Raw genomic sequence first — 27,128 nt, forward strand, 5'->3', positions numbered from 1 at the left:
TTAGGCGGATAAGGCCAGGAAAACAAAAATACGTATTATTATTATTTTAAATCACAGACAGCAAATAATTTTACAAAGCAACCTTGTTTAACGAGATGTGGACTGCTGAAAGATCCGATAACAAACTCCACGGATCCACGTTGAAATAACACAAGTTAATAGGACCATCATGCATGAACATGGGAAGCCGCAGTATTGAGCAGGTTAAACAAAAATAAAAATCATCAGTCACCAAAGAATATAATGTTTAGACGTACCTCTAGAGACTCCTCTGAATTACTGAACACATCCTCAAAGTCTGATGGACCTTTCCTCACAGTCTGGTCAGGAGGCAACGTGTTGTCATTGTAAGATGATAAGAACTTAAAGTCACTGGTTCGTGAACCGGTTGTCAGGTACGCGTCATAATTGTAAGTGCTGCGTAAAGTTCCTGTTCCGTCCACGTCTGCGTAATTAGGAGGGAGATACGCGCTGGGGATGGCAACTGCTCCATCAAACAACAGTCTGGGCTTTCTCCTGCGACAAAACCTCACACCGATGATGATGATGATGAAGGTCAGAAAAAAAGTGGACACAGATACCAGCGCGATGATCAGATAAGAGGTCAGTTTGGAGTTCTTCTCGTCATAAGAAATATCCTTCAGTTCTGGCACCTCAGCCAAGTTATCAGAAATAAGTAAATACATGGAACAGGTGGCAGAGAGAGAGGGCTGTCCGTTATCTTTCACCGACACAATGAGGTTCTGCTTCATGCTGTCAGATTCAGAAATGTCCCGCTGTGTCCTGATCTCTCCGCTGTGGAGACCAATAGTGAAAAGTCCCGGATCAGTGGATTTGACTATACGATAGGACAGCCAGGCATTCTGTCCGGAGTCCGCGTCCACCGCGATCACTTTGGACACCAGAGAGCCTCCGTGCGCAGCTTTGGGGACCAGCTCGGTCATGAAGGAGTGTCCCTCCGGGTTGGGGTACAGTATCTGAGGAGAGTTGTCGTTCACATCCGATACGAACACACTGACGGTGACGTTGCTGCTGAGCGGAGGAGAACCGTTGTCTCTGGCCATCACGCGGACTTTAAAGCTCCTGAACTGTTCATAATCAAACGACCTCACAGCGTGGATCACCCCCGTGTCTCCGTTAACAGAAAGATAGGAGGACACCGGAGCACCGTTCACCTCACCGGGTAAAAGAGAATAAATCACTGTGCCGTTTTGTCTCCAGTCGGGGTCTCGAGCGGTAACGGAACATAAAGTGGAGCCAGCTTTGTTATTTTCACTCACATACGCGCTGTAGGATTGTTCCTCAAACACAGGTGGGTTGTCGTTGATGTCTGCTACAGATAACTGAACGGTTTTAGAGGAGGACAGAGGTGGAGAGCCCTCGTCAGTGGCAGTGATTGTAATGTTGTAATCAGACTCTAGTTCACGGTCCAGTTGTCCTGTGGTCACCAGAGAATAATAGTTTTTAATAGAAGGAACCAACTTAAAAGGGACGTTTTGCTGAATGTAACAGCGGACCTGTTTGTTTGTCTCAGAGTCTCTATCCTGCACGTTAACGATGCCCACCTCTGTACCAGGTGTCACGTTCTCAGGTATCGGGTTAGTTAGTGATTTAATGAATATCACTGGTGCGTTATCATTTAAATCTGTAATATCGATAATTACCGTTGCATATGATGCCAATCCCAGACCATCTTTAGCGGTAATCTGGAATTCATATGAGGATTCTTTTTCATAATCAATAGATTCAGCCACTTTAATTTCTCCATTTTTAGAATTTAAATAGAATGCTTGTTTATCATATGAAACATGGTCAAATCCATATGCAATCTCACTATTTAAACCTTCGTCTTCGTCAGTGGCACCCACTGTTATTACCAATGTATCTACAGGAGAGTTTTCGGGCAGCGTTGCTTTATAAACGGCCTGGCTAAACACGGGTACGTTATCATTAGCATCCAGTACAGTGACTTGTATCGCCACAGTACCTGATCTCTGAGGAGAACCTCCATCGAATGCGGTAAGCAGCAACATGATCTCTTTTTTGTCCTCTCGGTCTAATTCTTTCTTTAACACCAATTCACCATATTTTCGTCCAGCCCCCTTCATTTTCACATTTAGTTTAAAATGATCATTCTGCTGGAGTAAGTAATCCTGAACCGCATTCTCTCCAATGTCTCCGTCGTGCGCCTCGTCAAGCATAAATTGTGCACCCTTGTCTGCAGATTCGCGTATTTCAAATAGAAGTGACTCCTCTTTGAACTGTGGTGAATTGTCGTTGATGTCTTGAACGCGGATACTAATACGGTGCAGTTCTAACGGATTTTCCAACACGAGTTCCTGTTTCAGAACGCACGATGCCTTTTTAGCACAAAGCCCTTCTCTGTCAATCCTTTCTTGTACAATCAAGTCTCCGGTGTTGAGATTTATACCGCAGTACTTCGCACTGTTGTCTTCCGTATCGATACGGGCCTTGCGAGCAGAGAGTCTCCCGAGATCAAGTCCAAGATCCTTAGCGATATTTCCAACGATAGATCCACGTTTCATCTCCTCCGGAATAGAGTAGCTCAGGTCTCCATTGACAGGGTGGATGACGAGAAATATAAAAGCAAGGCAGAAAAGCAGCGCTATTTTTCTGTATCCCATTGTTGCTTCAAAAAGACCTCCAATGCCACTAATTATGTCAAAATATTCAGAAATGTAGTTGATTTACGCTAAAATAAAATAAAACCTTTACCCTGCAGTTGTATCATGAAGTGATATCGTCAACCGGTGTAGAAGGGAAGAGACACGTTTTGAATTCGATGAGACAAGGGTGGGGAAGCAGCGTGCCCTCTGGTTTACTGGTACACACTGACACCATGAGAACTTTATGGGGTATAACATGTTGATGGGGGAAATTTGGACATATTGAAATAGGAATAGTAAGACAATGTTGTTGTTCGAAAAGAATATTAACAGCGGTGTCATTTTAGGAGTACATGTCTTGACACATGACTGCTCTGTCCTCGTGTGATGTAAAACAATTTAAGAAAGGAAATATCACATTGTAAATCAACACGAAACTACTTAATCTTGGAACAGAAAAAAGTCTGGTGCATTAAAATGATCCCTGAATAAGATTGAAACTACTTTGATTTTAGATGAAACAGTGAAGCATATTGTGAATATGGTATAATATGATTTGTGATTAGAAACGCTTTACTGTGAAAAGATTTGGATTGAAAGATTAACAGGGAACAACATTTAATACTAATAATTAATTTTATTAAAAGGATTGCGCAATCAGTTGAAGTTTAAATTGAAACATTTTCTACTTCCAAATATCACCAATAGTTTTGTACTTTTGTACCAGTCAAAACATTCTCATTGAATTCAAAGAGAGAATGTCTGCATTTTGATTTGATTTTACTAAACTTTTGTTGAGACGGGGAAGAAGAAAACAAGTCACGTATTTATCTCCCAGACATTTATATGACTGACGCTTCTTTTAAAAATAAACTGGATTTTGTAGTAAACATCAGTAAAAGGAGATTTCTTTTTTGGAAAGACCTTTACGCCTGAAGATATTCTACATTTATTTAGCAATGAAATCTGACACATTTATGAGCGGCTGATCTACAGCAGAGGTCCTGTAAGACACATTGGCATTTAAAGGATGATGTTAACCGTACAATGACTAAAAACTGCACAATTTGAGTTGGACGCAAAGCATATAGTTATGCTATACGTTCTTTGTCAAACAATAAAGTTAATTTCTTTGAATTTCAATGGAGATAATTTTTTTGGAAATAATTGTGGCTAATTTCATAAATCGACTTGAAGCAATTTAAAGAATTGAAGAGAGGAGCATTACAAGTTAAAAAAGCAATACATTAAATTGTAACTTCCTCGGGGAAAATAGAACGTTTCCTACCTCAAGAGAATCATCACAATCTCCAAATGCATCCGCAAAGTCTGATGGACTTTTCCTCAGAGTCTGGTCAGCAGGCAGCGTGTTGTCATTGTAAGACGAAACGAACTTAAAGTCACTGGTTCGTGAACCGGTTGTCAGGTACGCGTCATAATTGTAAGTGCTGCGTAAAGTTCCTGTTCCGTCCACGTCTGCGTAATTAGGAGGGAGATACGCGCTGGGGATGGCAACTGCTCCATCAAACAACAGTCTGGGCTTTCTTCTGCGACAAAACCTCACACCGAGGATGATGATGATGAAGGTCAGAAAAAAGGTGGACACGGACACAAGCGCGATGATCAGATAAGAGGTCAGTTTGGAGTTCTTCTCGTCATAAGAAATATCCTTCAGTTCTGGCACCTCAGCCAAGTTATCAGAAATAAGTAAATACATGGAACAGGTGGCAGAGAGAGAGGGCTGTCCGTTATCTTTCACCGACACAATGAGGTTCTGCTTCATGCTGTCAGATTCAGAAATGTCCCGCTGTGTCCTGATCTCTCCGCTGTGGAGACCGATAGTGAAAAGTCCCGGATCAGTGGATTTGACTATATGATAGGACAGCCAGGCATTCTGTCCGGAGTCCGCGTCCACCGCGATCACTTTGGACACCAGAGAGCCTCCGTGCGCAGCTTTGGGGACCAGCTCGGTCATGAAGGAGTTTCCCTCCGGGTTGGGGTACAGTATCTGAGGAGAGTTGTCGTTCACATCCGATACGAACACACTGACGGTGACGTTGCTGCTGAGCGGAGGAGAACCGTTGTCTCTGGCCATCGCGTGGACTTTAAAGCTCCTGAACTGTTCATAATCAAACGACCTCACAGCGTGGATCACCCCCGTGTCTCCGTTAACAGACAGATAGGAGGACACCGGAGCACCGTTCACCTCACCGGGTAAAAGAGAATAAATGACTGTGCCGTTTTGTCTCCAGTCGGGGTCTCGAGCGGTAACGGAACATAAAGTGGAGCCAGCTTTGTTATTTTCAGTCACATACGCGCTGTAGGATTGTTCCTCAAACACAGGTGGGTTGTCGTTGATGTCTGCTACAGATAACTGAACTGTTTTAGAGGAGGACAGAGGTGGAGAGCCCTCGTCAGTGGCAGTGATTGTAATGTTGTAATCAGACTCTTGTTCACGGTCCAGTTGTCCTGTGGTCACCAGAGAATAATAGTTTTTCATAGAAGGAACCAACTTAAAAGGGACGTTTTGTTGGATGGAGCAGCGGACCTGTCTGTTTGTCTCAGAGTCTCTATCCTGCACGTTAACGATGCCCACCTCTGTACCAGGTGCGGTATCCTCTGGAATAGGATTAGTTAGTGATTTCAAACTAACTACAGGGGCGTTGTCATTCACGTCAGCAATAGCAAGTATTACCTTGGCATAAGATGATAGCCCTAATCCATCTTTTGCTTTGACTCGTATTTCAAACGATCTCGTAGTTTCATAATCAACAATGCCAATTACTTGAATCTTACCGACATTACGGTCTATGCTAAACACCTTCTTTACGTCATCAGAAACGTGTCCAAATTCATAAGTCACATCACCATTCACTCCCTCGTCTGCGTCACTCGCACTCACTGTGACCACTACAGTGTCTGGAGGAGAGTTTTCAGGCAGACTGGCTTTATAAACGGCCTGACTAAACACCGGCGCGTTATCATTAGCATCCAGTACAGTGACGTGTATGACGACAGTACCTGATCTCTGAGGAGAACCTCCATCTAATGCTGTGAGAAGCAAATTGATCTCGTTTTGTTTTTCACGATCAAGCTCTTTTTCCAGAATGAGCTCTAATGTATTTCCATTTGCAGTTAAAATAAAATTAGCGTTATTTTTAAGGCTGTACTTCTGAACTGAATTCGGTCCTACATCCGTATCGCGCGCCTCTTCGATCACAAAACGAGCTCCCTTAACTGCTGATTCTCTGATTTCTATATTGATCAAGTCTTCCTTAAATTGTGGGGAGTTATCATTAACATCTTGAATGTGTAGATTCATCAAATGGATTTCGAAAGGATTCTCCAGCACAAGCTCGTGTTTTAAGATGCACGAAGCCTTTTCTCCACAAAGCCCCTCTCGGTCAATCCTGTCGGCGACAATCAACTCTCCGTTATTCAAGTTTATGTCGCAGCAACGTTTTTCAGTCCCATCCGTTTCAATGCGGGCTTTTCTGGTGGAGAGTTCACCCCTGTCGAGCTTGAGATCCTTGGCCACATTTCCGATAATTGATCCTCGTTTCATCTCCTCTGGAAAAGAATAGCTCAGGTCTCCATAAGCGACACGCGCAAAAAGCAGGACGAAATAGAATCCACACGTAGGAAACGCAAATATGTTCGAATTCATATTCGATGGATTGTCCATAACAAGTGGAGGAATGAAGCCAAAAAATAACGTTCAACCACACGGAAAGCAACACCGGGTTCAATATGATTTTCCCTATTGTGACACAATGGGCTTCCACGCCAAAGGAGAGTAATTCAACAACTTAAGGCTGGTGTATAGCGCCACCGTGAGTGAAGTTGAACAAAAACATGTATGGTAATGATTAAAAAGGGATGCACTCTCAATCGACTTCATCCTGTCTAATATATGTTTATCGGTGAATAAATTAAACACCACATCCAAGCAATAATTGCACATGCAGTAAAACTTGACGTTTAAACCAAGAAAACCGGAGAGCAATAATGTCAACAAATAAGTTCACGTGGACATTACAGACTTAAATTAATGGCCAGTATAACAATAAACTATGAGCATTAGGACATATACAATTATGATACGTTTACATTTGGAAGTTTTGTTGCAATGTTTATCCAGACTTGAATATAGTATCTTTCCTCCACTGAGATGTCATGATAACCTGCTTAAATTCAGCCTTGGCTGACATCAGATCAGTGGATTCTCTCTCTCTCTCTCTCTCTCTCTCACTCTATTGTAATTGTTTGTTGTTCTGTGAAATTAGTAAACCTAAATTCACCACATTTCCTATAACTAGACTTGCCAATCAGTAGAGTTGTAGGTATGCTGTCCACCCATAACTGCACAGTGGATTTTTAAAAACTGAAGCAGTTAACTGAAGTCATTTAGAGTGAGGATATTTTTTTAGTTACATACCTACAAAATTTTAGACATATGTAAACGTCGATATTATTATACAGATTGAATTATTAACCAGGCTATATTCGGACAACTGTGGTGTTATTATCATATCTCTGTCTTCACAACATTTAATTGGGTTATTTGATCACACCAATGGTAGAGTGCTGTCGCATTGATAAAAGTGTGGAAAACGTAAACGAAACGTTTCTGAAGAGACATTTTCTGTTGAACACCAAGGACTTAGAAATTATTTGAAAACATTTTCCACTGTTTGGTATTTGATTCAGACAAAGGCGGTGATCCTTATAGACCCCCGATGATAAGTATCCCTCTAAAAACTTTTATAAGACTGCAAATCTACAATCACTAACCAAATTGATTACAATACCTGGATACAACAGTTAATCATGGATTGAAAAAAGCTTTAGACTTTTCTGATAAAGAATATTAAATAAATTCTCTCTCGCCATTTCTGAAATCGACATCAGGCAATTTACAGAGTACGCGAATGCAATCCAAATAAGAGAGAAGAGCATTGCAAGTTAAATAAGCAATACATTAAATTGTAACTTCCTCGATGAGGATAGAACGTTTCCTACCTCAGGAGAATTATCACAATCTTCAAATGCATCCGAAAAGTCTGATGGACTTTTCCTCAGAGTCTGGTCAGCAGGCAGCGTGTTGTCATTGTAAGATGACACGAACTTAAAGTCACTGGTTCTTGAACCGGTTGTCAGGTACGCGTCATAATTGTAAGTGCTGCGTAAAGTTCCTGTTCCGTCCACGTCTGCGTAATTAGGAGGGAGATACGCGCTGGGGATGGCAACTGCTCCATCAAACAACAGTCTGGGCTTTCTCCTGTGACAAAACCTCACACCGAGGATGATGATGATGAAGGTCAGAAAAAAGGTGGACACGGACACCAGCGCGATGATCAGATAAGAGGTCAGTTTGGAGTTCTTCTCGTCATAAGAAATATCCTTCAGTTCTGGCACCTCAGCCAAGTTATCAGAAATAAGTAAATACATGGAACAGGTGGCAGAGAGAGAGGGCTGTCCGTTATCTTTCACCGACACAATGAGGTTCTGCTTCATGCTGTCAGATTCAGAAATGTCCCGCTGTGTCCTGATCTCTCCGCTGTGGAGACCGATAGTGAAAAGTCCCGGATCAGTGGATTTGACTATATGATAGGACAGCCAGGCATTCTGTCCGGAGTCCGCGTCCACCGCTATCACTTTGGACACCAGTGAGCCTCCGTGCGCAGCTTTGGGGACCAGCTCGGTCATGAAGGAGTTTCCCTCCGGGTTAGGGTACAGTATCTGAGGAGAGTTGTCGTTCACATCCGATACGAACACACTCACGGTGACGTTGCTGCTGAGCGGAGGAGAACCGTTGTCTCTGGCAATCACGTGGACTTTAAAGCTCCTGAACTGTTCATAATCAACCGACCTCACAGCGTGGATCACCCCCGTGTCTCCGTTAACAGAAAGATAGGAGGACACCGGAGCACCGTTCACATCACCGGGTAACAGAGAATAAATGACTGTGCCGTTTTGTCTCCAGTCGGGGTCTCGAGCGGTAACGGAACATAAAGTGGAGCCAGCTTTGTTATTTTCAGTCACATATGCGCTGTAGGATTGTTCCTCAAACACAGGTGGGTTGTCGTTGATGTCTGCTACAGATAACTGAACGGTTTTAGAGGAGGACAGAGGTGGAGAGCCCTCGTCAGTGGCAGTGATTGTAATGTTATAATCAGACTCTAGTTCACGGTCCAGTTGTCCTGTAGTCACCAGAGAATAATAGTTTTTAATAGAAGGAACCAACTTAAAAGGGACGTTTTGCTGAATGGAGCAGCGGACCTGTCTGTTAGTCTCAGAGTCTCTATCCTGCACGTTAACGATGCCCACCTCTGTACCAGGTGACACGTTCTCAGGTATTGGGTTAGTTAGAGATTTCAAAAATATCACTGGGGCGTTATCATTCATATCATTAATCTCAATGACCAACGTTGCATAAGAAACTAATCCCAGACCATCTTTTGCGCTGATCTGCATTTCATAAGTTGAAACTTTCTCGTAATCAAGACTTTCAGCTATTCTCACCTCTCCCGATTTAGAGTGCAAAGAAAAGACGTTGCTGTTTTCATCTGAAACATGGTCAAATTCGTAAGTTATTTCACTATTCAAACCTTCGTCTGCATCAATGGCACTTACTGTGACTACCAATGTGTCCACGGGAGAGTTTTCCGGCAGACTCGTTTTATAAACGGCCTGGCTAAACACGGGTACGTTATCATTAGCATCCAGTACAGTGACTTGTATCACCACAGTACCTGATCTCTGAGGAGAACCTCCATCGAATGCGGTAAGCAGCAACATGATCTCTTTTTTGTCCTCTCGGTCTAATTCTTTATCCAATACCAATTCACCATATTTTCGTCCGCCAGATTTCGACTTAACATTTAATATGAAATGGTTATTCCGCTGAAGTGAGTAGGTCTGTATCGCATTTTCCGCAATATCTCCGTCATGTGCTTCCCCTAAAAGAAAATGCGCACCTTTATGTGCTGATTCCTGAATTTCTATTCTAATCAACTCCTCTTTGAACTGTGGTGAATTGTCGTTGATGTCTTGAACGCGGATACTAATACGGTGCAGTTCTAAAGGATTTTCTAACACGAGTTCCTGTTTCAGAACACACGATTCCTTTTTAGCACAAAGCCCTTCTCTGTCAATCCTTTCTTGTACAATCAAGTCTCCGGTGTTGAGATTTATACCGCAGTACTTTGCACTGTTGTCTTCCGTATCGATACGGGCCTTGCGAGCAGAGAGTCTCCCGAGATCAAGTCCAAGATCCTTAGCGATATTTCCAACGATAGATCCACGTTTCATCTCCTCCGGAATAGAGTAGCTCAGGTCCCCATTGACAGGGTGGATGACGAGAAATATAAAAGCAAGGCCGAAAAGCAGCGCTATTTTTCTGTATCCCATTGTTGCTTCAAAAAGACCTCCAATGCTACTAATTATGTCAAAATATTCAGAAATGTAGTTGATTTACGCTAAAATAAAATAAAACCTTCACCCTGCAGTTGTATCATGAAGAGATATCGTCAACCGGTGTAGAAGAGAAGAGACACGTTTTGAATTCGATGAGACAGAAGGGTGGGGAAGCAGCGTTCCCTCTGGTTTACTGGTACACACTGACACCATGAGAACTTTATGAGGTATAACATGTCGATGGGGAAATTTGGACATATTTAACTATGAATTCATAGACAACGTTGTTGTTCAAAAACACCAATAACAGCGTTGTCATTTTAGGATTACATGCCTTGATACAGGACTGCACTGTCCTCTTGTGATGTAAAAAAATATAAAAAGGAAATATCACAGTGAGGATGAACAAGAAAATATCTACTCTCGGAACTGAAGAAAGTCTGGTGCATTAAAATTAGCCCTGAAAAACATTGAAATGAATAATATACTTTGATCATAGATGAAACAGTGAAGAATGTTGTAAAATATTGTATAATATAATTTGTGCTTAGAATCTTTTTTATCTTTAAATAAATTAGAAGATTAAGGGGGAACAGGATTTAGGTAATAATAAGTTATGCGCAATAAGTTGAAGTTACTGCGAATTTATACGTCTTCTACATCCAAATATCACCAACAGTTTTGTTTGGACTGGTCCAAACCTACTCATTGAATTCAAAGAGAAAATGTGTTAATTTAGATGGGATTTTACTAAACTTTTGTTGAGACGTGGAAAAGGAAAACATAAGTGACGTATTTATCTCCAAGACATTTGTATGAATGACGCTTGTATTAATATTCAACTGGACATTTTGTAGTAAACATCAGTTACACAAGATTTATTTTTTGGAAAGACTTTTACAATTAAAGTTATTCTACATTTATTTATAAATTCTGACACATTTATGAGAGGCTAATCTACAGCAGAGGTCCTGCAATTCATATTAACATTTAAAGGATGATATTAACGGTACAATGACTAAACACTGCACAATTTGAGTTGGACGCAGAGCATATAGTTATGCTTTAGATTCTTTGTTAAAAAATAAACTTCAATTTTTTGCATTTCAATGGAAATAATATTTTGAACATTTCCGTCTCTCGATTAAACAATTGGTCAATCAATTACAGTCAATGTTTACATTGTTATCAACTAAACTCACATGGGATATTCCAAAAAGGTATGACACCTGTTCTTTGCTTTAAAAACATAACGTGGTAGAAGGCGCACTTTCAAATCAAACCACTATACGCTGGTGAACAAACACATTTTGGAAAACGTAAAGGCAATAATGTTGGCTAATTACTGAAAACGGCATCAGGCAATATAAAGAGTATCCAATCCTAATCAGAGGGAAGAGCATTGCAAGTTTCCTACCTCAGGAGAATCATCACAATCTCCAAATGCATCCGCAAAGTCTGATGGACTTTTCCTCAGAGTCTGGTCAGCAGGCAGCGTGTTGTCATTGTAAGATGATACGAACTTGAAGTCACTGGTTCTTGAACCGGTTGTCAGATACGCGTCATAATTGTAAGTGCTGCGTAAAGTTCCTGTTCCGTCCACGTCTGCGTAATTAGGAGGGAGATACGCGCTGGGGATGGCAACTGCTCCATCAAACAGCAGTCTGGGCTTTCTCCTGCGACAAAACCTCACACCGAGGATGATGATGATGAAGGTCAGGAAAAAGGTGGACACGGACACCAGCGCGATAATCAGATAAGAGGTCAGTTTGGAGTTCTTCTCGTCATAAGAAATATCCTTCAGTTCTGGCACCTCAGCCAAGTTATCAGAAATAAGTAAATACATGGAACAGGTGGCAGAGAGAGAGGGCTGGCCGTTATCTTTCACCGACACAATGAGGTTCTGCTTCATGCTGTCAGATTCAGAAATGTCCCGCTGTGTCTTGATCTCTCCGCTGTGGAGACCAATAGTGAAAAGTCCCGGATCAGTGGATTTGACTATATGATAGGACAGCCAGGCATTCTGTCCGGAGTCCGCGTCCACCGCTATCACTTTGGACACCAGAGAGCCTCCGTGCGCAGCTTTGGGGACCAGCTCGGTCATGAAGGAGTTTCCCTCCGGGTTGGGGTACAATATCTGAGGAGAGTTGTCGTTCACATCCGATACGAACACACTGACGGTGACGTTGCTGCTGAGCGGTGGAGAACCGTTGTCTCTGGCCATCACAAGGACTTTAAAGCTCCTGAACTGTTCATAATCAAACGACCTCACAGCGTGGATCACCCCCGTGTCTCCGTTAACAGACAGATAGGAGGACAGCGGAGCACCGCTCACCTCACCGGGTAAGAGGGAATAAATCACGGTACCGTTTTGTCTCCAGTCGGGGTCTCGAGCGGTAACGGAACATAAAGTGGAGCCAGCTTTGTTGTTTTCAGTCACATACGCGCTGTAGGATTGTTCCTCAAACACAGGTGGGTTGTCGTTGATGTCTGCTACAGACAACTGAACGGTTTTAGAGGAGGAGAGAGGTGGAGAGCCCTCGTCAGTGGCAGTGATTGTAATGTTGTAATCAGACTCTAGTTCACGGTCCAGTTGTCCTGTGGTCACCAGAGAATAATAGTTTTTAATAGAAGGAACCAACTTAAAAGGGACGTTTTGCTGAATGGAACAGTGGACCTGTCTGTTAGTCTCAGAGTCTCTGTCCTGCACGTTAACAATGCCCACCTCTGTACCAGGTGACACGTTCTCGGGTATGTGGTTATTCAGTGATTTCATGAATATCAATGGGGCGTTGTCGTTTACATCGGTAATATCAATAATTACCTTTGCTTCTGAAGATAGGCCATAACCATCTTTAGCCTCAACAAAAATATCATATGTTGATGCGTCTTCATAATCTATGTTACCTGTCAAACTGATTTCACCAGTTTTTTCATTTAATGAAAAAAACATCTGCAATTTATCTGACAGTCGGCTAAATTCGTAAGTTACCTCCCCGTTGACTCCTTCATCTTCATCGGATGCACTTACAGTAATGACTGGTGTGTTGATAGCGGAGTTTTCGAGTAACGTTGCTTTATAAACGGCCTGAGTAAAAACGGGGGCGTTATCATTAGCATCAAGTACAATGACATGTATGACTACTGTTCCGGATCTTTGAGGTGAACCACCATCTACAGCAGTGAGTAATACATTAATTTCCTGCTGTTCCTCTCGATCTAATTCTTTATCCAAAACCAACTCCCCATATTTTCTTCCTGCACTTGTTGTCTGAATATTGAATACAAAGTGAGGATTATTTTGTAAAATGTAGCTTTCAATCCCATTCTTGCCTATATCAGCATCTTGCGCTGCATTGATACGATACCGAGCTCCTTTGTCAGCTGACTCTCTGATTTCAAGCTTTATAACATCCTTTGGGAAACTGGGTGCATTGTCGTTTATGTCCTGCACCTGCAGAGACAACCGGTGTAATTCCAAAGGATTCTCAAGCAGCAAGTCGAATTTAATAACACACGAGGGTTTTTCTCCACAATGCTCCTCTCTGTCGATTCTTTCCGCAATAATTAAATCTCCACTTCGAAGGTTTATCCCACAATACTGTCCGTCGTTTGCTTCCATGTCAACACGAGCTTTTCTAGCAGCCAGTCTGCTCACCTCCAGGCCGAGATCCTTGGCAATATTTCCAATAACGGATCCGCGCTTGAGCTCCTCCTGTACAGAATAGCTCAGGTCTCCGTGTGCGGACTGCACCACAACAAAGAAAAAGACAAAGCCACAGCTTTGAAGAACACGCCGCGTAGTCATCATCCTCAGAGTGAACTATAAGTTATTTACCATCGAGCATTGAAAAGACTATTTGATGAATATAGTTGTCTTCTAAGCAGTAGTTGGTGTTGAATGAAATAAAGAACGCAAGGCTGGTCCATCCAAATAATGGGTGTTGTGCAAACCAGGCTGAACACTCGACTCCTCAGCTGGTCTATAGTGACACCGTGAGTTTAAAACATAAAATGGCACGGTATTCTTAAATCCACTTTTGTATAGTTTTAGCTTTCGTCTTTTGTTAACATGCACATTAATTGGACATCAAACAGTGTAATACTAAGGTAATGTGTTATATACCATTTCAAAGGATATTTACACACTGATTCATAGTTTTTATATTTTACAAAAATTAATCCACAATGCCTCTGGTTTGTGATTGTAATTGAGGTATTATTGAATCAACATTTATAAATTATTTATCTTAAACAATGTCCGACCGTAGATTTGTTTTGTACAATGTTTTACTTAATGGTGCAAATTATACCGGTAACTTAGCTAAAAAAGACTAAGTCTTTCCTTAATGTGGCTTTTTCTTTTATTATGTTGTTAATTGTCTCACAGGTTTCCAAAGAGACGTTGGTATTCGAGTCAACTACTAGATAAAATGAAGAAACTTACTGTTTGCAGAAGCAAATGCTTGTTGTTCATGTTGTGTTGCGTATTTCACATTAAATCTTTGCTATTGTCACGGTGTATTTCACTTCCTGTCTTATTATGTAGTTTTCTGCCACTCGTGTCCCCGGGTAACTTCACTTCCTGCCTGGTCCTGTCATCCCCTGTTATTGTCAGATTGTTTCCACCTGTGTCCAATCACCTGCACCTCCCTAAGCAGTGTGTGTTGTTTGTCACTTGTGGCGTCATTGTCTATTGTCACGGATGTTCCCTGTCTTTTGTCCTGGATCTTTCTCGTTCCTGCCAGACTTTTTCCCCCCGGTACTTGTATGTGTTTTTTGCCCGTTAGCATCTTGCTTTGTTGGAGTCTATGACTATTAAAGTATTTTTGCTTTAAAGTCTGCGTTTGAGTCCTGCCTTCCTACCCAACCCTGACAACTATGAGCTAAATACGATTTGCAAGGAAGGGTGTTGAAAGTTATACCATCGTATCGGTCGATATTGTTTGTACAGATTTCGACATGTCACTTGAGTAATAAGTCATTCTTAAATACTTGTGATAAAACTAGCAGTACCATCAAAAATATAAATAATATTACGGAAATGATTAAGTATAATAATCCGAATGTAGAAAACATGTTTAAAAAAAAAGTGCAATAGTTGTAAAATGAAATTACTTTGTGCACACACCCAAAACTAAAGACTCATCACTGATCATTATTGAACCTTATCAAAAAAAGCACAAGTGAGATTGAGAATGAAATAGTTTCCAATTTACTAAATAACACATATTCCCATTCCACTTGTTATTACGTCCATCATTTAAGACCAAACCTAAACGGTTTTTTTACAAAGTGGAAGTATATGTATGTAAGGTATTATTATAAAAGGACAAAACCGGGTCCAACATATTATAAATGTATAGTTAAAACGAGCAAAAAATAATAATTAGAAAAAAAGTGATGTTCAGCACCAAGGACAGAGGCACGACGAATCAGATGCATCTCCATTAAAGTCACACGGACGAACAAAAATGTGCTCATTAGGTAAATATAATTAGCTAATAAGGAAATTAAAATTGTTAAAAGGGGGAGGACCCGAATAAGGAGGACTATTTGGCCGCCGACGGAAATACTAGCAAAAGGCTACCCAAATTAGATGAAATATTTTTTTATATATTATTGGAAAAAAAATCCATTGGTGAATCCTTACAATTTAGGAAATGTGATGAAACCGTCCGAAAACGTATTCTTCCAAAACTTGAGAAAGTAATCATCGTCTGACAAAGGCCCAAAAAGTAAGTAAAATAGTTTAAAGGATATGTAAAATCTGTTCCTACCTCAGGAGAATTATCACAATCTTCAAACGTATCCGCAAAGTCTGATGGACTTTTCCTCAGAGTCTGATCAGCGGGCAGCGTGTTGTCATTGTAAGATGACACGAACTTAAAGTCACTGGTTCGTGAACCGGTCGTCAGGTACGCGTCATAGTTGTAAGTGCTGCGTAACGTTCCGGTTCCATCCACGTCTGCGTAATTAGGAGGGAGATACGCGCTGGGGATGGCAACTGCTCCATCAAACAACAGTCTGGGCTTTCTCCTGCGACAAAACCTCACACCGAGGATGATGATGATGAAGGTCAGGAAAAAGGTGGACACGGACACCAGCGCGATAATCAGATAAGAGGTCAGTTTGGAGTTCTTCTCGTCATAAGAAATATCCTTCAGTTCTGGCGCCTCAGCCAAGTTATCAGAAATAAGTAAATACATGGAACAGGTGGCAGAGAGAGAGGGCTGTCCGTTATCTTTCACCGACACAATGAGGTTCTGCTTCATGCTGTCAGATTCAGAAATGTCCCGCTGTGTCCTGATCTCTCCGCTGTGGAGACCAATAGTGAAAAGTCCCGGATCAATGGATTTTACTATATGATAGGACAGCCAGGCATTCTGTCCGGAGTCCGCGTCCACCGCTATCACTTTGGACACCAGAGACCCTCCGTGCGCAGCTTTCGGGACCAGCTCGGTCATGAAGGAGTTTCCCTCCGGGTTGGGGTACAGTATCTGAGGAGAGTTGTCGTTCACATCCGATACGAACACACTGACGGTGACGTTGCTGCTGAGCGGAGGAGAACCGTTGTCTCTGGCCATCACGTGGACTTTAAAGCTCCTGAACTGTTCATAATCAAACGATCTCACAGCGTGGATCACCCCCGTGTCTCCGTTAACAGACAGATAGGAGGACACCGGAGCACCGTTCACCTCACCGGGTAAGAGGGAATAAATGACTGTGCCGTTTTGTCTCCAGTCGGGGTCTCGAGCGGTAACGGAACATAAAGTGGAGCCAGCTTTGTTATTTTCAGTCACATACGCGCTGTAGGATTGTTCCTCAAACACAGGTGGGTTGTCGTTGATGTCTGCTACAGATAACTGAACGGTTTTAGAGGAGGACAGAGGTGGAGAGCCCTCGTCAGTGGCAGTGATTGTAATGTTGTAATCAGACTCTAGTTCACGGTCCAGTTGTCCTGTAGTCACCAGAGAATAATAGTTTTTAATAGAAGGAACCAACTTAAAAGGGACGTTATGCTGAATGGAGCAGCGGACCTGTCCGTTAGCCTCAGAGTCTCTATCCTGCACATTAAGGATGCCCACGTCTGTACCAGGTGACACGTTCTCAGCTATGGGGTTAGTCAAAGATTTCATATAAATCACTGGTGTGTTGTCATTAATATCAGCAATATCTACAACAATTTTGGCGTAAGAGGTTAGTCCTAAACCATCTTTTGCTTTCACTCGCATCTCAAAAGATCTTTGTTCTTCAAAATCAATCACACCAGTTACTTTTATTTCTCCAGTTTTTGTATCAATAGAAAATACATTTATATTATCATCAGAAACGTGGCCAAAGTCATAAGTAACATATCCATTCACTCCTTCATCAGCGTCACGTGCGGTAATATTAATCACTACAGTACCAGGAGGAGAGTTTTCAGGCAGACTGGCTTTATAAACGGCCTGACTAAACACTGGCGCGTTATCATTAGCATCCAGTACAGTGACGTGTATGACGACAGTACCTGATCTCTGAGGAGAACCTCCATCTAAAGCCGTGAGAAGCAAATTAATGTCTTTCTGTTTCTCTCGATCAAGTTTATTCTCGAGCACGAGTTCAACCTTGTTGCTGTCAACAACGAGAATAAAGTTATCGTTCTTTCGCAGGTTGTATCTCTGAACAGCATTTTGACCTATATCTGCGTCATGGGCCTCTTCGATAGAGAAACGGTTTCCCTTTTCTGCGGACTCTGTTATTTCCATTTCGAAAAAATCAGCCTTAAATTTTGGCGAGTTGTCGTTTACATCTTGAACATGAAGACTTAATCGATGAAGCTCCAAAGGATTTTCTAACACAAGATCTTCTTTCACAACACACGAGGGTTTCTTTCCACAAAGACTTTCTCTGTCAATTCTCTCCAACGTGATCAAATCTCCGGTTCTCAGATTAATATCACAGTACCGTTTACGAGCGCCCTGAAAATCAACTCGGGCCTTCCGGAAGGATAAAGTCCTCAAATCGAGACCAAGATCTTTTGCTATGTTCCCAATAACAGTCTCTCGTTTCATCTCTTCTGGAATAGAATAACTCAGGTCTCCGTTAACGAGGTTCAGCGTTAGAATAAAAGAAGCGATGCCGAGAAGCGAACGAATCGCTGGAAATCCTTTGTCTCCCATCCTGACGCAATTCGGCACCTTTTGCTCAATATCCCTGTTGAAAATGCCAAATACATCCAAAAAGAATTGTATTCCAAAGCACTGCAGCAGTGTTCACAAAATGATGTCCACGATCTGACAAATTACCTCGAAAAAATACCACTGAGATTCTTCGAGGTGGAGTAGAGTGTATTTCTGTTATGCGGGCCAACAGTGACACCGTGAGTCACTTGTTATCCTCACAGTGTTACGATTTAATATGGCTATGTCTATATGTACTCTACCATTTTACCGTTCAGACATCTTAAATTTCACTAAAACATTTCCCTGTCAGTAATTTCTTCTCCAGCAAACAATTGAGGTACGTTTCAGCATCATAGTGGTTGAAGAACAGCTCTGATTATTTGTTAGAAAAGTAAACACGAAGTGTTAAAACGTCCACATCTCATAATAGACGCAAGTCCTCCATTTGAACTTAAACCTTTTCGAAAAAGTAAACAACTAGTAGCAGTCCAAATAAAATAAATGTTGAAAATAAAAATCGGTGTTTCAGGTGAAGAAGCCCCCAGTGACTCATATATTATCATGTGAGAAAATATTAGATTATTTGTGGCGATGCAATGTTCAAGCAGTATTTCTTTTGAGAGGCTTGTGGACGTGAAATTAGACATCATTTACAAGCAGTAAATCCAAAGGTTTCAGACTGTCGGTTACCTCTGAAGAGTAATTAGATTCTTGATATACAAAGTAACTAGCTGTCAAATTAATGTGGTGAAATAAGACAGCCTAATTAAACATTAAAATAGTGGGAAACAATGAATAGCAGAAGAGGGAAACGCCAGAGTAAAGAATCAATCATCCAAAATGTTACTTAAGTTCAGTGTTTGATTTAAAATATTTACTCTCCGCTATAAAAAATAAAACGAGGCGATTCAAGTTGTTATTCTTTACAATACAACAAACTACAGGCAGAAAGTGGTCCGTGTAAACAATGTACCTGAAATACACAGACCATGCATCTCTTCATCCAGTCATCGTGATGTCACGGTGTGGGTTCATGTCCGGTTTTATTTTTTTTAGTTTCCTGCCTCTGGTGTCCCTGGGTTAACGTTATTTCCTGCCTTGGTGCTTTTTTTTCTCTTGTGAGTGAAATGTTTTGCCGTGTCCCTGTTTTTTTCATACTCTGTAAAATCACCTGCACCTCCCAGTGTATTTACTCCATGTCCATCCCTTGTCTCGTTCTTCATTCGTTGTTGGTGAGTCTTGTTACATGTACGTTCCTGCATTTTGCTCTTTAGCAAATAGTGTTTTTGTTTTGGAAAAGTGACGGGTTAGGGTTTGAGTCCTTATTCTGATGAAGCTAATATATTATTTATTCCGTAGTTATGTGCATTAAAACAGAGGTGGATGGCGTTTATTTTTAGCAGTTACAACACCTTTTCAATATTAATGTGTGTGATGCTTTTATTTATATCAAAATTTCGTTATAGATGTTAGCTCTACATCACCGTACATCACAAATTACATGTAATCACAACAAATTGTGATGATCACGTCAAAGAATGCCAACATGAATTTAAGGATTACACTATAAGATACACTGGGTTGCAACCGGACATACCAAGGGGGGAATTCTTAGCAGTCAGGGAATAAAACCAATTGTAAAGACATTTCAAATTTGACAAAATTGCATTAACAAACGCAGAGAAACTAACATGTCTACTAATTTTTTGCTCTTATGAAAGCTTGTTAGGAATTTTGATTCAAAAGATATATGCATTTGCATATATAAGGGAAAGTTACTAACATATTAAATAACATATTTATTAAAAGAATAACGTAAGAAATTAGCCATGATTGTCTTTACTGACAGACACATAGGTGGCTTTGATGCCGATAAGTGACAGTGATCATTAAGCTGTTTAAAAAAATTATGATGGAAATGAAAACTTCTAACAGCGGACGCTAAATGAACGAATCAAAAAGACTAAATATTCCATGAAAGCTTCATGTAAAACACTTTTTGTAAAATATTTTGAGAAATCAATCCTCTCTACTGGCGGGTATTGATCGCGGATATTATCTTTATGAGAATAACATCTCGCAAATTACTGTGTTTTCTTACTGCCAACATTTACATAATTCACAAAAATCTAAATGCATGAAACTATGACGGTTAACTGCCTGGAGAGAATGACATTCAGAGTAAGGCCTTTTATAAGAAAAGGGCCTTACAACAATGTACAACTGTATCGGTAATGTATTGTTAGAAATGAAACAGCTATAGCTGTAATAGTCCTATGAGTGTCAGGCGTATCTGACAAATTTAAGAGCTGTCGGGAAAAACGTTTTTTCCTCGATAATTCACAACGTTAACTTTAAAAGATAAAATACCGGACAGAAAAACCAAACCATACTGCAGGCAGGAAGGCAGACGTTAAAAAGACAACAACCCGAAATAGATAGTGACAGGAAGTATACTCTGAAAGGGTCCTACCTCAATGGAAGGCTCTAAAACATCAAAATTGTCGGCAAAGTCTGATGGACTTTTCCTCAGAGTCTGGTCAGCAGGCAGCGTGTTGTCATTGTAAGATGACACGAACTTGAAGTCACTGGTTCTTGAACCGGTTGTCAGGTATGCGTCATAATTGTAAGTGCTGCGTAAAGTTCCTGTTCCGTCCACGTCTGCGTAATTAGGAGGGAGATACGCGCTGGGGATGGCAACTGTTCCATCAAACAGCAGTCTGGGCTTTCTTCTGCGACAAAACCTCACACCGAGGATGATGATGATGAAGGTCAGAAAAAAGGTGGACACGGACACCAGCGCGATGATCAGATAAGAGGTCAGTTTCGAGTTCTTCTCGTCATAAGAAATATCCTTCAGTTCTGGCACTTCAGCCAAGTTATCAGAAATAAGTAAATACATGGAACAGGTGGCAGAGAGAGAGGGCTGTCCGTTATCTTTCACCGACACAATGAGGTTCTGCTTCATGGTGTCAGATTCAGAAATGTCCCGCTGTGTCCTGATCTCTCCGCTGTGGAGACCGATAGTGAAAAGTCCCGGATCAGTGGATTTGACTATATGATAGGACAGCCAGGCATTCTGTCCGGAGTCCGCGTCTACCGCGATCACTTTGGACACCAGAGAGCCTCCGTGCGCAGCTTTGGGGACCAGCTCGGTCATGAAGGAGTTTCCCTCCGGGTTGGGGTACAGTATCTGAGGAGAGTTGTCGTTCACATCCGATACGAACACACTGACGGTCACGTTGCTGCTGAGCGGAGGAGAACCGTTGTCTCTGGCCATCACGAGGACTTTAAAGCTCCTGAACTGTTCATAATCAAACGACCTCACAGCGTGCATCACCCCCGTGTCTCCATTAACAGACAGATAGGAGGACACCGGGGCACCGTTCACATCACCGGGTAACAGAGAATAAATCACGGTGCCGTTTTGTCTCCAGTCGGGGTCTCGAGCGGTAACGGAACATAAAGTAGAGCCAACTTTGTTATTTTCACTCACATACGCGCTGTAGGATTGTTGCTCAAACACAGGTGGGTTGTCGTTGATGTCTGCTAGAGACAACTGAACGGTTTTAGAGGAGGACAGAGGTGGAGAGCCCTCGTCAGTGGCAGTGATTGTAATGTTGTAATCAGACTCTTGTTCACGGTCCAGTTGTCCTGTGGTCACCAGAGAATAATAGTTTTTAATAGAAGGAACCAACTTAAAAGGGACGTTTTGCTGAATGGAGCAGCGGACCTGTCTGTTAGTCTCAGAGTCTCTATCCTGCACGTTAACGATGCCCACCTCTGTACCAGGTGACACATTCTCGGGTATGTGGTTAGTCAGTGACTTCATGAATATCAATGGGGCGTTGTCGTTTACATCTGAGACATCAATAATTACTTTTGCTCCTGTAGACAGTCCATAACCATCTTTGGCTTCAACAAACACTTCATATTTCGACCCTTCTTCATAATCTACGTTACCTAGTAGACTGATTTCACCAGTTTTTTCATTTATTGAGAAGAGCTTGCGTGATTTATTAGACATTCGGCTAAATTCATAAGTTACCTCCCCGTTGACACCGTCGTCTTTATCTGATGCACTCAGAGTAATAACTGGTGTGTTGATGACGGAGTTTTCGGGTACTGTGGCTTCATAAACGGCTTGAGTAAAAACTGGGGCGTTATCATTAGCATCAAGTACAACGACATGTATGAGCACTGTCCCGGATCTCTGAGGAGAACCACCGTCTACAGCTGTAAGTAATAATTTAATTTCCTGCTGCTCCTCTCGGTCTAATTCTTTATCCAAAACCAACTCACCATATTTACTAACAGCATCTGTCGTCTGACTATTGAATACAAAGTGAGGATTTTGTCCCAAAATGTAGCTTTCAATCGCATTCTTGCCTATATCAGCATCGTGTGCTGCATTGATACGATACCGAGCTCCTTTGACAGCTGACTCTGTGATTTCAAGCTTTATAACATCCTTTGGGAAAATTGGTGCATTGTCGTTTATGTCCTGCACTTGCAGAGACAACCGGTGTAATTCCAAAGGATTTTCAAGCAGCAAGTCGAATTTAAGAACACACGAGGGTTTTTCTCCACAATGCTCCTCTCTGTCGATTCTTTCCGCAACAATTAAATCTCCGCTTCGAAGGTTTATCCCACAATACTGTCCTTCGTTTGCTTCCATGTCAACACGAGCTTTTCTAGCAGCCAGTCTGCCCACCTCCAGGCCGAGATCCTTGGCAATATTTCCAATAACGGATCCGCGCTTGAGCTCCTCCTGTACAGAATAGCTCAGGTCTCCGTGTGCGGACTGCACCACAACAAAGAAAAAGACAAAGCCACAGCTTTGAAGAACACGCCGCGTAGTCATCATCCTCAGAATGAACTATAAGTTATTTACTATCCATTGAAAATATTATTCGACCAATATATACTTGTCTTCTAAGCAGTACTCGTTGGTGTTGAATGAAATAAAGAACACAAGGCTGGTCCATCCAAATAATGGGTGGTGTGCAAACCAGTCTGAACACTCGACTCCTCAGCTGGTCTATAGCGACACCGTGGGTTTAAAACGTAATATGGCAAAGTATTCTTAAATCCACTTTTGGATTTTTTTAACTTTTGTTAACATGCGCATTAATCGGACATCAAACTGTGTAATGCTAAAGTAATATCTTATATACAATTTTAAAGGATATTTACACACTGATTTATAGTTTTTAGATTTTACAAACACTAATCAACAATGCATCTGGTTTGAGGATGTAATTAAGATAATATTAGATCAACATTTGTCAATGATTTATTTAAAAAAATGTCTGACCGTAGATTTGTTCTGCATGATGTTTTACTTAATACTGTAAATTATATCAGTAACTTAGCTAAAAGGCCAAAATCCTCTCTTAACGTGGATTTTTTTTGATTATGTTGATAAATGTCTCACGGGTTTCCAAAGAGACGTTGGTATTCAAGTCAACTACTAGATAAAATGAAGAAACTTCATGTTTGCAGAAGCGAATCCGTGTTCTTCATGTTGTACCTCAGATTAAATCTTTAGAGAGCTAAATACAATTTGCAAAGAAGGGTGTTTAAAGTTATATCACTATCATTTTATATTGTTCGTACAAATTTTGACATGTCACTTGAGTAATAAGTCATTCTTAAATACTTGTGATGAAACTAGCACTACTATCAACAATATTCAAAATATTACTGAAATGATTAAGTATAATAATCCAAATGTAGAAAACATATGTAAAAAAACCAAGAGTGCAACAGTTATAAAATGAAAATATTTTGTGCACACACCCAAAACTAAAGACTCATTACTGCATTTTCTTTGAATTAAACCTTCACTTGTTGCACTGCCACTGATCATTATTGAACCTTGTCAATAAGACACAAGTGAGAATGAAATAGTTTTCACTTTACTAAATTACACATATTCCCATTCCACTTGTTATTATGTCCATCATTTGAAACCAGACAAAAACGTTTTTTTTACAAAGTGGAAGTATATGTATGTAAGGTCTTGTTATAAAAGGAAAAACCCGGGTTCAACATATTATAAATGTATAGTTAAAACGAACAAAAAATAATAATTAGAAAATGCATCAGCAGAGGAAAAGTAATGTTCAGCACCAAGGACAGAGGCACGACGAATCAGATGCATCTCCATTAAAGTCACACGGACGAACAAACCTTTGTTTGATTAGGTAAATATAATTAGCTAATTAGAAAATTACAGTTGTTAAAGGGGCAAGACCCGAATAAGGGTGAGTATTTGGCCACCGACGGATACAAAGGTCTGGCAAAATTAGATAAAATATTTTTTTTTTATATGGTATTGGAAAATTATCTATTGGTGAATCCTTACAATTTAGGAAATATGACCAACCAGTCGGAAAACGAATCCTTCCAAAACTCGAGAAAGTTATCATCGGATCTGAAACTACAAATCGCAAAACCAACGACTGTCAGACCGTCCAGGACTTCGGGAACAGGTGTTGAAAAAATAAATGAAAAGAAAAGCATGTTTGCATGTCCAAACTCTTCATAAATTACCAAAAAGAAAGACTGTTCAACTGTGAAAATATGATATGTCATCGTCTGGCAAAGGCTGACTAAGTAGGAAAAATAGTGTAAAGGATATGTAAAATCTGTTCCTACCTCAGGAGAATCATCACAATCTTCAAACGTATCCGCAAAGTCTGATGGACTTTTCCTCAGAGTCTGATCAGCGGGCAGCGTGTTGTCATTGTAAGATGACACGAACTTGAAGTCACTGGTTCGTGAACCGGTTGTCAGGTACGCGTCATAATTGTAAGTGCTGCGTAAAGTTCCTGTTCCGTCCACGTCTGCGTAATTAGGAGGGAGATACGCGCTGGGGATGGCAACTGCTCCATCAAACAGCAGTCTGGGCTTTCTCCTGCGACAAAACCTCACACCGAGGATGATGATGATGAAGGTCATAAAAAAGGTGGACACGGACACCAGCGCGATAATCAGATAAGAGGTCAGTTTGGAGTTCTTTTCGTCATAAGAAATATCCTTCAGTTCTGGCACCTCAGCCAAGTTATCCGAAATGAGTAAATACATGGAACAGGTGGCAGAGAGAGAGGGCTGGCCGTTATCTTTCACCGACAAAATGAGGTTCTGCTTCATGCTGTCAGATTCAGAAATATCCCGCTGTGTCCTGATCTCTCCGCTGTGGAGACCGATAGTGAAAAGTCCCGGATCAGTGGATTTGACTATATGATAGGACAGCCAGGCATTCTGTCCGGAGTCCGTGTCCACCGCTATCACTTTGGACACCAGAGAGCCTCCGTGCGCAGCTTTGGGGACCAGCTCGGTCATGAAGGAGTTTCCCTCCGGGTTGGGGTACAGTATCTGAGGAGAGTTGTCATTCACATCCGATACAAACACACTGACGGTCACGTTGCTGCTGAGCGGAGGAGAACCGTTGTCTCTGGCCATCACGAGGACTTTAAAGCTCCTGAACTGTTCATAATCAAACGACCTCACAGCGTGGATCACCCCCGTGTCTCCGTTAACAGACAGATAGGAGGACACCGGGGCACCGTTCACCTCACCGGGTAAAAGAGAATACATCACGGTACCGTTTTGTCTCCAGTCGGGGTCTCGAGCGGTAACGGAACATAAAGTGGAGCCAGCTTTGTTATTTTCACTCACATACGCGCTGTAGGATTGTTCCTCAAACACAGGTGGGTTGTCGTTGATGTCTGCTACAGATAACTGAACGGTTTTAGAGGAGGACAGAGGTGGAGAGCCCTCGTCAGTGGCAGTGATTGTAATGTTGTAATCAGACTCTAGTTCACGGTCCAGTTGTCCTGTGGTCACCAGAGAATAATAGTTTTTAATAGATGGAACCAACTTAAAGGGGACGTTTTGCTGAATGGAGCAGCGGACCTGTCTGTTCGTTTCAGAGTCTCTATCCTGCACATTAACGATGCCCACTTCTGTACCAGGTGACACGTTTTCAGCTATGCGATTAGTCAAGGAATTAAGATATACAACAGGAGCATTATCATTCATATCAGTAACATCTATAATAACTTTAGCGTAAGAGGTTAATCCTAAACCATCTTTAGCTTTCACTCGCATTTCAAAAGAACTTCTTTCCTCAAAATCAATCAAACCAGTTACTTTTATTTCACCAGTGTTAGCATCAATAGAAAACGTTTTTACATTTTCTTCAGACACGTGGCCAAAGTCATACTTCACATCTCCATTTACTCCTTCATCCGCATCAGTTGCACTAACAATAACTACTACAGTACCAGGAAGAGAGTTTTCCGGCAAACTGGCTTCATAAACGGCCTGACTAAACACCGGTGCGTTATCATTAGCATCCAGTACAGTGACGTGTATGACGACAGTACCTGATCTCTGAGGAGAACCTCCATCTAAAGCTGTGAGAAGCAAATTAATGTCTTTTTGTTTCTCTCGATCAAGTTTATTCTCGAGTACGAGCTCAACATTGTTGCTGTCAACGGCGAGTATAAAGTTGTCATTCTTTTGCAGGTTGTACCTCTGAACAGCATTTTGACCTATATCTGCGTCATGGGCCTCCTCGATAGAGAAACGGTTTCCTTTGTCAGCGGACTCCGTTATTTCCATTTCAAACAAATCATCTTTGAATTGCGGCAAATTGTCGTTTATATCATGAATGTGAAGACTCAGTCGATGAAGCTCCAGAGGATTTTCTAACACCAGATCCATTGTCACAACACACGAGGGTTTCTTTCCACAAATACTTTCTCTGTCAATTCTCTCTGATGTGATCAAATCTCCGGTTCTCAGATTAATATCACAGTACCGATATCGAGACCCCTCAAAATCTACACGGGCCTTTCGGAAAGATACAGTCTTTAAATCGAGACCGAGATCTTTTGCTATA

At 41.4% G+C, this 27,128-nt stretch overlaps 3 protein-coding genes across 3 annotated transcripts; all 3 read right to left on the reverse strand.

Moving 5' to 3' along the window:
* Positions 1-118: 118 nt before the first annotated feature.
* LOC144406199 (protocadherin beta-15-like) lies at positions 119-3,285 on the reverse strand. Its single transcript, XM_078101258.1, has one exon. The coding sequence runs from the start codon at positions 2,643-2,645 to the stop codon at positions 225-227; it is 2,421 nt and encodes an 806-aa protein (XP_077957384.1). The 5' UTR covers positions 2,646-3,285; the 3' UTR covers positions 119-224.
* An 8,148-nt stretch (positions 3,286-11,433) lies between these two features.
* On the reverse strand, positions 11,434-13,999 carry LOC144406198 (protocadherin gamma-A4-like). Its single transcript, XM_078101257.1, has one exon. The coding sequence runs from the start codon at positions 13,855-13,857 to the stop codon at positions 11,434-11,436; it is 2,424 nt and encodes an 807-aa protein (XP_077957383.1). The 5' UTR covers positions 13,858-13,999.
* A 1,659-nt stretch (positions 14,000-15,658) lies between these two features.
* On the reverse strand, positions 15,659-18,582 carry LOC144406191 (protocadherin beta-15-like). Its single transcript, XM_078101249.1, has one exon. It carries the CDS (start codon positions 18,209-18,211, stop codon positions 15,659-15,661), a length of 2,553 nt encoding a protein of 850 aa, XP_077957375.1. The 5' UTR covers positions 18,212-18,582.
* Between the last annotated feature and the right edge of the window lie 8,546 nt (positions 18,583-27,128).

The sequence above is a fragment of the Gasterosteus aculeatus genome, chromosome 4 (genome assembly GCF_964276395.1).
Source record: "Gasterosteus aculeatus chromosome 4, fGasAcu3.hap1.1, whole genome shotgun sequence".
Lineage (NCBI taxonomy): Eukaryota > Metazoa > Chordata > Actinopteri > Perciformes > Gasterosteidae > Gasterosteus > Gasterosteus aculeatus.